Consider the following 13,834-nt stretch of genomic DNA (forward strand, 5'->3'; position numbering starts at 1 on the left):
GAGAGGCGTGGGCGGGGGGCTGGAGAGGCGTGGGCGGGGGCTGGAGAGGCGTGGGCGGGGGCTGGAGAGGCGTGGGGCGGGGGCTGGAGAGGCGTGGGCGGGGGCTGGAGAGGGCAGTGGGCGGGGGCTAGAGAGGCGTGGGCGGGGGCTAGAGAGGCGTGGGCGGGGGCTAGAGATAGATGGACGGAGGCTGGATGCGTGGGCAGGGACTGGAGAGGAATGGGCGGGGGCTGGAGAGGAATGGCGGGGGCTGGATGCATGGGCGGGGACTGGAGAGGAATGGGCGGGGGCTGGAGAGGAATGGGCGGGGGCTGGAGAGGAATGGGCGGGGGCTGGAGAGGAATGGGCGGGGGCTGGAGAGGAATGGGCGGGGGGCTGGAGAGGAATGGGCGGGGGCTGGAGAGGAATGGGCGGGGGCTGGAGAGGAATGGGCGGGGGCTGGAGAGGAATGGGCGGGGGCTGGAGAGGAATGGGCGGGGGCTGGAGAGGAATGGGCGGGGCCTGGAGAGGAATGGGCGGGGGCTGGAGAGGAATGGGCGGGGGCTGGATGCATGGGCGGGGACTGGAGAGGAATGGGCGGGGGCTGGAGAGGAATGGGCGGGGGCTGGAGAGGAATGGGCGGGGGCTGGAGAGGAATGGGCGGGGGCTGGAGAGGAATGGGCGGGGGCTGGAGAGGAATGGGCGGGGGGCTGGAGAGGAATGGGCGGGGGCTGGAGAGGAATGGGCGGGGGCTGGAGAGGAATGGGCGGGGGCTGGAGAGGAATGGGCGGGGGCTGGAGAGGAATGGGCGGGGGCTGGAGAGGAATGGGCGGGGGCTGGAGAGGAATGGGCGGGGGCTGGAGAGGAATGGGCGGGGGCTGGAGAGGAATGGGCGGGGGCTGGAGAGGAATGGGCGGGGGCTGGAGAGGAATGGGCGGGGGCTGGAGAGGAATGGGCGGGGGCTGGAGAGGAATGGGCGGGGGCTGGAGAGGAATGGGCGGGGGCTGGAGAGGAATGGGCGGGGGCTGGAGAGGAATGGGCGGGGGCTGGAGAGGAATGGGCGGGGGCTGGAGAGGAATGGGCGGGGGCTGGAGAGGAATGGGCGGGGGCTGGAGAGGAATGGGCGGGGGCTGGAGAGGAATGGGCGGGGGCTGGAGAGGAATGGGCGGGGGCTGGAGAGGAATGGGCGGGGGCTGGAGAGGAATGGGCGGGGGCTGGAGAGGAATGGGCGGGGGCTGGAGAGGAATGGGCGGGGGCTGGAGAGGAATGGGCGGGGGCTGGAGAGGAATGGGCGGGGGCTGGAGAGGAATGGGCGGGGGCTGGAGAGGAATGGGCGGGGGCTGGAGAGGAATGGGCGGGGGCTGGAGAGGAATGGGCGGGGGCTGGAGAGGAATGGGCGGGGGCTGGAGAGGAATGGGCGGGGGCTGGAGAGGAATGGGCGGGGGCTGGAGAGGAATGGGCGGGGGCTGGAGAGGAATGGGCGGGGGCTGGAGAGGAATGGGCGGGGGCTGGAGAGGAATGGGCGGGGGCTGGAGAGGAATGGGCGGGGGCTGGAGAGGAATGGGCGGGGGCTGGAGAGGAATGGGCGGGGGCTGGAGAGGAATGGGCGGGGGCTGGAGAGGAGTGGGCGGGGGCTGGAGAGGAGTGGGCGGGGGCTGGAGAGGCGTGGGCGGGGGCTGGAGAGGCGTGGGCGGGGGCTGGAGAGGCGTGGGCGCGGGCTGGAGAGGCGTGAGCGGGGGCTGGAGAGGCGTGAGCGGGGGCTGGAGAGGCGTGAGCGGGGCTGGAGAGGCGTGAGCGGGGATGGAGAGGCGTGAGCGGGGCTGGAGAGGCGTGAGCGGGGCTGGAGAGGCGTGAGCGGGGCTGGAGAGGCGTGAGCGGGGCTGGAGAGGCGTGAGCGGGGCTGGAGAGGCGTGAGCGGGGCTGGAGAGGCGTGAGCGGGGCTGGAGAGGCGTGAGCGGGGCTGGAGAGGCGTGAGCGGGGCTGGAGAGGCGTGAGCGGGGCTGGAGAGGCGTGAGCGGGGCTGGAGAGGCGTGAGCGGGGCTGGAGAGGCGTGAGCGGGGCTGGAGAGGCGTGAGCGGGGCTGGAGAGGCGTGAGCGGGGCTGGAGAGGCGTGAGCGGGGCTGGAGAGGCGTGAGCGGGGCTGGAGAGGCGTGAGCGGGGCTGGAGAGGCGTGAGCGGGGCTGGAGAGGCGTGAGCGGGGCTGGAGAGGCGTGAGCGGGGCTGGAGAGGCGTGAGCGGGGCTGGAGAGGCGTGAGCGGGGCTGGAGAGGCGTGAGCGGGGCTGGAGAGGCGTGAGCGGGGCTGGAGAGGCGTGAGCGGGGCTGGAGAGGCGTGAGCGGGGCTGGAGAGGCGTGAGCGGGGCTGGAGAGGCGTGAACGGGGCTGGAGAGGCGTGAGCGGGGCTGGAGAGGCGTGAGCGGGGCTGGAGAGGCGTGAGCGGGGCTGGAGAGGCGTGAGCGGGGCTGGAGAGGCGTGAGCGGGGCTGGAGAGGCGTGAGCGGGGCTGGAGAGGCGTGAGCGGGGCTGGAGAGGCGTGAGCGGGGCTGGAGAGGCGTGAGCGGGGCTGGAGAGGCGTGAGCGGGTCTGGAGAGGCGTGAGCGGGTCTGGAGAGGCGTGAGCGGGGCTGGAGAGGCGTGAGCGGGGCTGGAGAGGCGTGAGCGGGGCTGGAGAGGCGTGAGCGGGGCTGGAGAGGCGTGAGCGGGGCTGGAGAGGCGTGAGCGGGGCTGGAGAGGCGTGAGCGGGGCTGGAGAGGCGTGAGCGGGGCTGGAGAGGCGTGAGCGGGGCTGGAGAGGCGTGAGCGGGGCTGGAGAGGCGTGAGCGGGGCTGGAGAGGCGTGAACGGGGCTGGAGAGGCGTGAGCGGGGCTGGAGAGGCGTGAGCGGGGCTGGAGAGGCGTGAGCGGGGCTGGAGAGGCGTGAGCGGGGCTGGAGAGGCGTGAGCGGGGCTGGAGAGGCGTGAGCGGGGCTGGAGAGGCGTGAGCGGGGCTGGAGAGGCGTGAGCGGGGCTGGAGAGGCGTGTGCGGGGGCTGGAGAGGCGTGTGCGGGGGCTGGAGAGGCATGTGCGGGGGCTGGAGAGGCGTGTGCGGGGGCTGGAGAGGCATGTGCGGGGGCTGGAGAGGCGTGTGCTGGGGCTGGAGAGGCGTGTGCAGGGGCTGGAGATAGATGGGCGGAGGCCGGAGATGCGTGGGTGGGGACTGGAGAGGAATGGGCGGGGGCTGGAGAGGCGTGGACTGGAGTCGTAGGTGGGAGTTTGACAGGCAGGGGCGGGGCATGTGCTGGAGCGGGGGCAGGGTTCACACATATCTGATAGAAAACGTACAAAATTACGGATTGATTACCAAAGGGTGGCGATAATGGCCGATACCAACGAAATAGGAATACGAAAAAACAAACATTGCTTACCCTCAGCTTCTCATGCTTGTCCACAGCCGTTCCGTCGTTTCTCTTCTTCTCCATTAGATTAGAATTACCTTCAATCCTCGTGGGGATCGCGTTGGCTTTTAATCGCTTCAGTTTACTCATCCCAAACTGGGAATACAGGCCGGAATACGAGTCATGTTCAAAATGGGCGCTGCAAATGACGCTCGAAACAGTTGGGCCTTGCCACTTTGCCCTGGTCAGTTTTATCTTGGCAATCCATATTTTCCTTACAGCTGCATCTTGTGGGAAGCCATGCATACTCACACCATTTTTGTACGTATTGCTACAACCAGCAACAATACATCTAGGTGGCATTGCCAGTACTTTTTTTTTCCAGAGTTCAGAGCTTGTTGGCCGCACGGAAACAAGTTCCGCAGCAAAAGTATCCTCAAGACGACGTGGTGGGTCACGTGATATGACGTTATCAAATCACCGGTTTTGGGGGCGGAGCTAAGCGTGTTTAATCAAATCACCGGTTTTTTGGGGGCGGAGCTAAGCCAGTGTTTCATCAAATCACCGGTTTTTTGGGGGCGGAGCTAAGCGTGTTTAATCAAATCACCGGTTTTTGGCGGGCGGAGCTAAGCCAGTGTAAAACGACACCATAAAACATGAAAATCTTCCTTGCAATATATTTATGCAAGAAAAGAACGAGTAAGCATGTGAAGCAATATGTATTCATTAAACTAAACATGATTTTCTGATTCTGTAGACATTTTAGCAATCAAATTGTCCTTGTCGTACATACACCAAAACCTGTTCACTAAATTAATCCATAACTTCTTGAGATATCCTGCCTCCAGACAAATAAACAGACGTGGAATCATAACCTCCGTCACCATCAGTGGCCGGGCTAGAAATGGTAAAATTGGCCAATTCGACTCGTATGCCGAAAATACGACATCTCGATCTCTCAAGTGGTTCTCGGAAATAATACAAACTGAAATCGAGATATTAAACGTGGATTGATAATGTTTCATTGTTGCCCTCGCCAGAAGAGAGGGTATTGCATTTGGGTCCATTTGTTACTTGTGAACATCGAAGATTTTTCAAGAATATTGGTTGGTCTTGTACGTTATTGTCTGTCAATCGTCTGCAGGTCACAATTTCAAACCGATCTTCACGAAACTTCACCACATGGTAGAGTTGGTCACATGGAAAAAGCCTATTGATTTTGAGGTCAAAGATCATCTTGGTCAAATTTCTAAAATTGTCATTTTTCATCCGATTGCCTTGAAAATGGAACAACTTTTGCATATTGAGACACTGAATTGGGAAACCAACTATTTTTAAGGTCAAAGGTCAACTCGAGGTCAATCTACCAATATTAATTTTCATCTGAAAAATCATCAGTTTTAATCCGATTGACCTGAGCTTTGATTAAGATCGTCAATTTTAATCACAATGAAATGGACAATTTGATCCATCCATGGCAAATTTTGATTTTTGAGACAGATGGAATTTGCAAATATCGTGCTCTGCATGACGTCTTGTTACTTGGACAAAAATTTATTTCTTTTGCCAGGTATGTTGTGCACTCCAAAAAATCACAAAAAGTGTATTCGTCTGTCCGCTCACTTATACTTGCCCACAGCTCACAATTTTAAACCGATCTTCATGAAACTTCACCAAATGGGAGAGTTCGTGGTCGGACAAAATCCTATATATTTTTAAGGTCAAAAGGTCAACATAGGTCAAAGGTCAACAACTTTTTTCAAATTTATAAAATCCTCAATTTAAATCTGATCGACTTGAAATTTGAATAGGATTTTCATTTCAGCTAACTGAATTCAACTACAAACTATTTTTGAGATCAACATCGGCCAAAAGAGCAACATAGGCCAAAGGTCAACAACAATTTCTAATTTCTAAAATCCTCAATTTTCATCCGATTGATTTGAAATTTGAATAGGACTTTCATATCAGCTAACTGAATTCAACCACAAACTATTTTTAAGATCAACATCGGCCAAAAGAGCAACATAGGCCAAAGGTCAACAACAATTTCTAATTTCTAAAATCCTCAATTTTCATCCGATTGATTTGAAATTTGAATAGGACTTTCATATCAGCTAACTGAATTCAACCACAAACTATTTTTGAGATCAACATAGGTCATAACGTCAACACAGGCCAAAGGTCAACCACATTTTTCAAATTTCTAAAAATCCTCAATTTTCATCCGATCGACTTGAAATTTTAATAGGATTTTCATTTCAGCTAACTGAATTCAACCACCAACTATTTTTGAGATCAACATGGGCCAAAAGATCAACATCGGCCAAATGTCTAAAATTGTCAATTTTCATCCGATTAACTGAAACTTTAAAGACAATTTGCTTATCAGGTCACTGAATTATACCACAAATTATTTTTCAGGTCAAAAGGATGCTCTACTGAGTGCCATTCTACTTTGTTCTGTTGTGCCAAGTGTCACACTTTGAGTGATTTTTCATTTACTTGTTTGTCTGTCTGTCTATCCACACAGAATAAGTATGATTTTCTCTGCAACCCTTGGTCCGATTGACACGAAATTTTCACCATTGGAGCGCCTCCACCTGCATATATTTTAAAAATAATTATGACGTAATAATGTCATGTGGTATTGGCGCCATCTTGGAAAAACGAAAAACTTTACACTTCCATATCTCTGAAACCACTCCATGGAAAATAAAATTGAAACATGTCATTGTCAAGTACTCCCATAGGCGAACAACATATATTCATGATGACATCATCGGCTTCATTAGTAGAATGCTTGATCCTATCAGTTTGAAATTTCTTGAGTGTGATGCACACAAACATTGCATGTGACAATTAAATTATCGTTCCCGTAGTTTGGCAGCCATATTGGATTGAACATAAATCTACATCGTCAATAAACCACCCAAACACATCAGCCAACTAGAACGTCACTCAGTAGAGAGCATACCTCCGCCTGGTTGGCCATGTCACTCAATGGTTGGCCAAAATAATCACTTAAAAATTAAATAACCCTCATATCCGAATCCACATTCAGATCTTCACCAAAATCAAATCGATTTTTCCTTGTCACACACACAACCTGTCCACCAAGTTACGTCCAAATCCATCCATAACCTTTTGACATATCCCGCAATGTATAGTTCTTGGTACTCTGCCCACATCCTCAACATTCCGAGGAAGATCGTTCCAGTGTTTGAGTACGGGAGGGAGGCCAAAATCTCGAATAGAGTTGAGAAATCCGATGAAAAGTCCTACCCATTTTAGGACACGTGCAGGGACCCAAATCGCTGCACAGAAAATTTGGTGGGGTGGCCCCAAAACTGTGTAAGTGGTACTGTGTAAAATCATCAATGTACCTTTTAAACCCTAATCCGACCAATTCAGTCGAACGTCACACATGGACAGCCACTTCGTGAATGACAACGAAAAAAAGGTGAATTCCAAACAAAGCACCAATATATTCCACATTGCTGCGATACCTTCATTCGATCGTCAGGCATGGACAACCGGTTCGTGAAGGACTTGAGCAAAAACACTTACTGCATTTCTGTGTTGACGTTCATCAGCTGTCTCGTTTTCCCGTCTGAATTTTTGGTACTCCGCATTCCGTGCGAGTCTGTGCTGACGTGCAACAGCCGTTTCATTCTCCCGCGTCATTCTTTTTCTTGCTGCATCCCGTGCGAGTCTACGATGACGTTGTTCTTCTTCAGCTGTTTCGTTCGCTTCCCTCACCACTCCTCCGTTCATTTTGGAAACGAGTTTCAAACAGGACGCGTAAATGACGACAAGGAAGAAGTAAGTGACGCCACGCACGCCAAGCTCCGCCCATCTCCTCACGGATTGGGCAGAGTACAAAAGAATCCGCCCCTCTCCTCACGGATTGGGCAGAATACTTAAGCATTGCAACTTTTTTTATTGTGACGACGTCAAAAGAATGAAACTTATTGTAACGACTGTCCAAATAATACAGTTCAAATATAAAAGTCCCTGGGAAAAAGTCTTCTGGGCGGTGTATTGCTCTCTAGCAAGCATTCCATTTGAAACGGTTCAGAAGGAACGGCTGGCTTGGCAAACTGCTTGGTAATAGAACACACACTGCATGATTGACACTAACGACAGCATCGGGGACACCCGGCTTAACGTCCATTCGAAGGACGGTGGACGGAACACACTGTCGAGTCAGCCTGCCCGTGAAACACCGGAATGGCAGCTTATAGCTGCGTCGGGATTCGAACCTAGTAGGTGAAGCAGCCAAGACAAAGACGAAGAGACACTTCAGAAGTTACGGATAAAGTTTTTTCTCTGCAATTGAACGAAACGGGAAAAAAGGAATTCCGAAAGAACAACGAAAAAATAAAAGAGAGCTGCATTTAAATGGGAATGACACAGGTGAAGGAGTAATTTTTTCCGAACTCTTCCTTTATTTTCACAACTCGTGGGCCCGTTGGTCCATTGGACTTAATAGTCAGGTTCAGTATGTCCAGATTTAAAGTTTCGTTGGATTTTTTGCGGGATTTGGAAAACTATATATTTTTGGAAACTATATTGTATAGTCAGTCAGAAAACCAATGTTGCTATTTGCACAGACTCCTGTATGGCGGCCATCTTGGATTTTCAAAATTGCCGCCGTCGAACTCATTGTTTTCAATATCTCAGCTTCTAAATAACATAGAGCTTTGATTCTAACGGCTAAACATACATTTTCAAGGGCCCCGAATCCAATGGTAACAAGTTCGATAAGCTAGACATGACCATAGAGCTCCTATGTGGCGGCCATCTTGGATTTTTCAAACTGGCCGCCGTAAAACTGATGTAACTCACCTTCTAAAGAGCACAGAGCTTTGATTCATCATTGAGTAAAGTCATCATCATCCTCATCATCGCTTTCGTTCATCACATCTTGAGAGTCCTCATCATTTTGGCACTGGATGTCACACTGACAAAGGTCTGTACAAGCCAAGTTGTTTGTTCTGCAGGAACATCTAGATGAAGAACAGTCTGTTTTGCACTGACATCTAACCATTTGAATGATGGCCTTGGGGGCTGGAGGCTCCTCAGTTGTGGTTGGTTTCACTTGTCCATCCGTGTCTTTGTAAAAGCCGTTTTGCAGGGGATTCAGCTGAGGATCCTGTTGAGCAATGCTTGCCTGACCCCACACTCTGGCTTGGATATGGACTCCAAGGATGTGCTGCTTGAGAGCTCCAAGAGTAGGAGGAAGCCTGTCACTTTCTGCCATGTGTTTGCAAAAGAGATACCATCATAGTTCGGGGATGCTGTCGATGTGGATGCCATTTGGAGAGTAAGCAGCGCATACAAAGTTAGCTAGTGTGGACAACATGTCCTCCGTCACTTCAGTTGCATCTGAAAGCATTCGCACGGTGTCTATGACATCTTCACTTGCTTTGAGGTAGACATGCAGCCAGGTTGCTTTGCCTATTCGAGAGAACCTCCCAGTGTTGTCTGCCCCTGTAAAAGCATGAAAGGCTGGCAACGCCTTTGCTCTTTCGACCCCTAGAGCTGTCCACAGTGGCTCTATTTGAAGTATTCCAGAAGCCATGGAAATGGATGTATTCCTCATCAGTAGGTCATAGTTTGCTATGACTAGTACCACGACATCTGTGTCGGGAGAGAAGAACACCAACTGCGCATCATGTGGGTTTCGCTGGGATGCCAGCACGGCCTGGTGGATCAACAGGGTGTCAGCTTCTTCATGGTTGTTGTCCTCGAAGAGCAGGTCACTGTTGCTCCTAGTACGCCCTGAAGCAGACGTGATGATCAACTTGGATGAGTGACTGTTGTATTCTAGAGTTTTCGCTGCCAGATAGTCAATCAGATCCGCCTTTGTTTTGTCATGAGAAAGGAATCTGCTCATTGGGAAGTGTTTGATGTTGGTGTCATCTCTGACTTGATACTGTACTGCATCCTTTCCTTGCCTTCTTTTAGCCCTGGTAGCACTCTTCAGAGAATCGTTTTTGTATGTGTCAAAGACCAGTATGATCTCATCACAATCTTTTGTTAGTTCCACTCCTGAACTCCCCCCTTGCCCTTCCCCTCCTAAACTCCCCCCTCACTCCTCCCCTTCAAAACTCCCCCCCAACCCCTCCCATTCAAATCTCCCCCCATACCATTCCTCTCCAATTCTCCCTCCTCTCCCCTCTTCCTCAAAGCTGCCTCCTCCCCACTTCGTCTCCCTTCTATCTCATACCTCCACCCCCCCCCCAACCTTCTTCTTTCCTCTGCCCCCCCTCAAACAACCCCTCACTGTGCCTCATCCCTTCACCTTCAAACCTTTCATCCTCCTCATCCTTCCCTTTCTTGGAACTCTTCTGCAATCGCTGACACACTAACAACTGCTCTCCCTACCTCCCCCTCTCCTCCTTCATCTTACCCTACTCCTCCCCTCCCCTGTCCTGTACCCGATGCTCCCCCTCTCTCTTCATCAACGGTATGGACCTCAAACATCCGGGGCCTTCGCTCAAACCTGACTGATCTCTCCATACAGGTTGCTTCTGACAATCCAGACTTGATCTGCTTAACAGAGACTTTCCTCCTTCAAGATGTCTCTGATTCCTTAATATCTCTTCCTGGTTACTCCCTCCTCCGGTATGATAGACCTGAGCCTCGGCCTGGTGGTGGGGTGGCTATCTTTATCAAAAACTCTCTTCCTCACTCTCCTTGCACTGCCCTCTCTCCTCCTCACCCCCAGGAGTACCTCTGGCTACGGCTTCCTCTCCGCTCCCACCTTTTGTTCATATGTGTTCTGTACCGTCCCCCAAACAGTGATGACTCCATCTACATTTCACTGTCTGACAACATGGACCAACTTCTATCCACTCATCCCAACTCTCTCTTCCTCATATGTGGTGACTTCAATTGTCATCATGCCACCTGGTTGGGTGTGGGTTCCTCTCTCACCAGTCATGGCACCTCAGCAAAGGACTTCTGTGACTCACTGGGATTGACACAATCTGTCAATTTCCCGACCCGGATCTCAGCCAATGGAGTATCTTCTCTTCTAGACTTGGTTATGACTAACTTCCCTGCTAATGTCTGCTGCTCTTCTTCTGCTCCAATCGGTTCTTCTGATCATGTGCTTGTCAAAGTGGACATCTCTCTGGCCATTCTCAGAGAGCCTCCTCAGCGTCGACGAGTCTGGCATTTCACTCAGGCCGACTGGGACGGTCTTCAAGCAGCCATCAATCGTCTGGATTGGTCTCCCATCTCCACTGCCTCTGACATCAATTCTTCCTGGGAATTCTTCCAAAGCAAACTGATCTCTCTCATGCACAGATTTATCCCATCTCGCCTTCAGTTGTCTTACCCTTCCTCCCGTCCATGGTACACTGAATCTTGTGGTGAGGCAGTTGCCCTGAAACAACTTGCCTTTGCCTCTTGGAAGGCTAATCCAACTGAAGGAAATCTCAGTTCCTTCCACCAAGCTCGGAACAAGTGTGTGTCTACCCTCAGGAGTGCCAGGAAGCACTATCTCTCCTCACTCAAGAATGAACTCTCAAACCTGTCTCCTTCCTCCAAATCCTGGTGGCGTCTGGTCAAATCCGTTTCTGGTGTTTGTTCCCCCTCCATCCCCTCCCTTACCTCAAATGGCCACACAGTTGACATCGCACGTGACAAAGCCGAATGCCTCAACTCTGTGTTTGCCTCAAAATCCTTAGTCCCAAACCCATCTCTCTCTGTTCCCACCTTTCCCAGTCGAACCAAACTGCTCCTGGACTCTGTGACCTTCTCTCCTGACAAGGTGGAGGAGTTTTTGTCAAACCTCGACTCTGATTCTGCAACTGGACCAGATGGCATCAGCCCACGGGTCCTAAAATCCTGCTCTGCCGCTCTATCTCACCCTCTCTCTGTTCTTTTCACCCTATCTTTTGCTCAAGGTCATCTGCCAGCATCCTGGAAATCAGCAAACATTGCCGCTTTACACAAAAAAGGTGCAAAAACAGATCCTTGCAACTACAGACCAATCAGCCTGCTCCCAATTATCAGCAAAGTCATGGAATCCATCATTGCTTCGGATATGAAATCTTTCCTCTTCTCCAATGGCTTGATCTCTGATCATCAATTTGGTTTCAGACCAGGTCACTCTACTCTGGACATGCTGCTTCTGCTGTCTCAACAATGGATGGAGGTCCTCAATGCCAAACAGGAAATCAGAGCCGTCTCCCTTGACATATCACGTGCCTTCGATACGGTCTGGCACCCAGCTCTGCTCACCAAACTCTCCTCCTATGGTATCCATGAAAATCTCCATGCATGGCTTGCGGACTTCCTCTCTGGTCGTAGTCAACGTGTGGCCCTGAATGGATTTCTCTCATCTCCCCTTCCCGTTCAGGCTGGAGTTCCCCAAGGCAGTGTGCTGGGCCCTGTGCTTTTTCTGGTCTTTATCAATGATCTCTCCGACTCTCTGGAAAATCCTCTGTATCTCTTTGCTGATGACTCCACTCTCTGCCGCTCCATTCCTCTTCCCTCAGATCGGCAGTCTGCAGCCTCCTCACTCTCTGAAGACCTGGACAAAATCACAGACTGGTCAAACATGTGGAACATGTCTTTCAATCCTGACAAATCTCACACTCTTACTATGTCTCTCCGAAAAGATCAACTGGACAACCCTCCCATCTACTTTCTCAACAATCCTCTCCAAGAAGTTCTGTCGCTCAAGCTTTTGGGTCTCACCATCTGCCATGATCTTTCTTGGGAAAACCACATTTCCAAGCTGGCCTCCAAAGCCAGTCGCCGACTGGGCATCCTCCGTCGTGCGAAGTCCTTCCTAGGCACACCTGAGCTCCTCACCACATACAAGGCTTTCATCCGCAGCTCAATGGAATACTGTTCTCCCCTATGGGCTGGTGCTCCTGCCTCACACCTGGCTCGGCTTCACGCTGTTGAATCCAAAGCTTTCAGAATCATTGGAATCTCCCGCGATGAAGCTATCTCTGAGGGCCTTTCACTCACTCACCGCAGGCAGGTAGGTGGTCTTTCTGTCTTCTACCGACTCCTCTCCGGCCTTGCTCCCCCAGCTCTCTCTGTGCTCTGTCCCCCAAATATTCCTACAGGTCGCACAAGATCTGCCAGCCACCCTCTGATGGTTAAACTGCCGAAATCTCGGCTCTCTGCTCACCTTCACTCTTTCATTCCTCTTTTCTCCCGCCTCTGGAACAAACTCCCACACTCACTTCAATCACACTCCTCCCTCCAGGTCTTCAAAACAGCTGTTCACCACCATCTCTTATCTTCCCCCATCCAAAACCTTGATCTTTTCTACCCCCACTAATTCACCCCAGATCCACCTTGTTTGAAATTCCAACTTCTTTCCTGGAAGTCTTGGCAGTGTCCATATGTTTTATACCTCTCCCACCCCCCCCCCCCCCCCTTCCCATGCCTTCCCCCCAAAGCCCTCTCCCTCCCACAGTTCTCTCGATGTCTCCATGTCTCTCGGTCCCTGCTCTCAAATGTTGTGTTTGTGTCCTTCCCCCTCTCTCCCCATCTTGTCTACCGCTCCCGATGTTATTTGTTTTGTGTGTCTGTTTGTCTTTCTGTGTGATTAATGTTCGCTCTTTCACGAGCCTCGATCTTGTATACAAAAAAAAAAAATAAAGAGACATGAGTCTGTCATTGAAGCATTCACCCAGATCGTTGACTTTCACTACAGTGGCTGGTTTCTTTGTCAGCTTATGCACAAGTACCATCCCATCCACCAATCTAATCTTCCGACTTGTAGGTTTACTAGATGTGGATGCCATAGTTCTTGTGTCCATTGGATCTTCTTGTAGAACACTTGCAGCTGGTGTCTGCTGCTGATCTTCGGGGTGAATTTCTGCTCTTGCTAACTTGTCGAGGAGATGAATTACCTTCGACTTGTCAGTGCATGGAAGAATTGTCCCATCTGGAGCGAACAGTGCTCTTGGTGTCACAGTGAACTCGTAATTTCCGATGGCATATTTCTGGTTGACGTCTCTGTTTGACTTGGCAAGGACCATGAGCCTTCCGTACAGTTCCTTAGTCTCCTTCAGATCCACAGTCCTGTCTCTGAGTTTCACTGTGGTTCTCTTGTTCCCAGACGTGAACATCTTGTTGTTCTCCTTCTTGACTGGTGCCCAGAGGCTAACATCTCCATTGATACGCTCCGACACGTAGTCTTCATACAACTTCTGACCAGTGACATCAATGTTCAAGATCTGTGGTACATACTCGTCTGGGATGTAAGCATTCGTTATCACATTGTGCAGCTTGTCACCTTCAGTGTCAAATGGATTCCCGTGACTCAGTATCGCAGCCTTGATCTTGTTGATTGCTTCATGCTCCCTCTTGACTGCACTTGGACCAAGGTCATGATGTTCTGTGATCTTGTCACCTTCCAGGCCAAACTGACTCTTAAAGTCTTTTGACAGGTGTGATAATTCTGGTGTAACCATGAAGAATCTCTGTCTAGCATTGGCATTGTTA

The 13,834-nt window shown here is 51.6% G+C and overlaps 1 protein-coding gene across 12 annotated transcripts in view; it reads right to left on the reverse strand.

Moving 5' to 3' along the window:
• LOC137416224 (uncharacterized) overlaps positions 1 to 13,834 on the reverse strand; it is a 178,136-nt gene that overhangs the window by 130,641 nt on the left and 33,661 nt on the right. Inside the window, exon 1 of one of the 12 annotated variants that reach the window (XM_068101753.2) lies at positions 6,917 to 7,352. The exons of 9 other annotated variants lie outside the window; for them this stretch is intronic. In XM_068101753.2, the coding sequence (XP_067957854.2) occupies positions 6,917 to 7,123 (207 nt within the window). In that variant the 5' untranslated portion in view covers positions 7,124 to 7,352. Of the gene's footprint in view, positions 1 to 6,916; positions 7,353 to 13,834 lie in introns of those variants that run through there. 2 more of the 12 variants (XM_078770047.1, XM_078770048.1) reach the window with 2 other exon arrangements.

The sequence above is a fragment of the Myxine glutinosa genome, chromosome 1 (assembly GCF_964187855.1).
Source record: "Myxine glutinosa chromosome 1, kmMyxGlut1.1, whole genome shotgun sequence".
NCBI lineage: Eukaryota > Metazoa > Chordata > Myxini > Myxiniformes > Myxinidae > Myxine > Myxine glutinosa.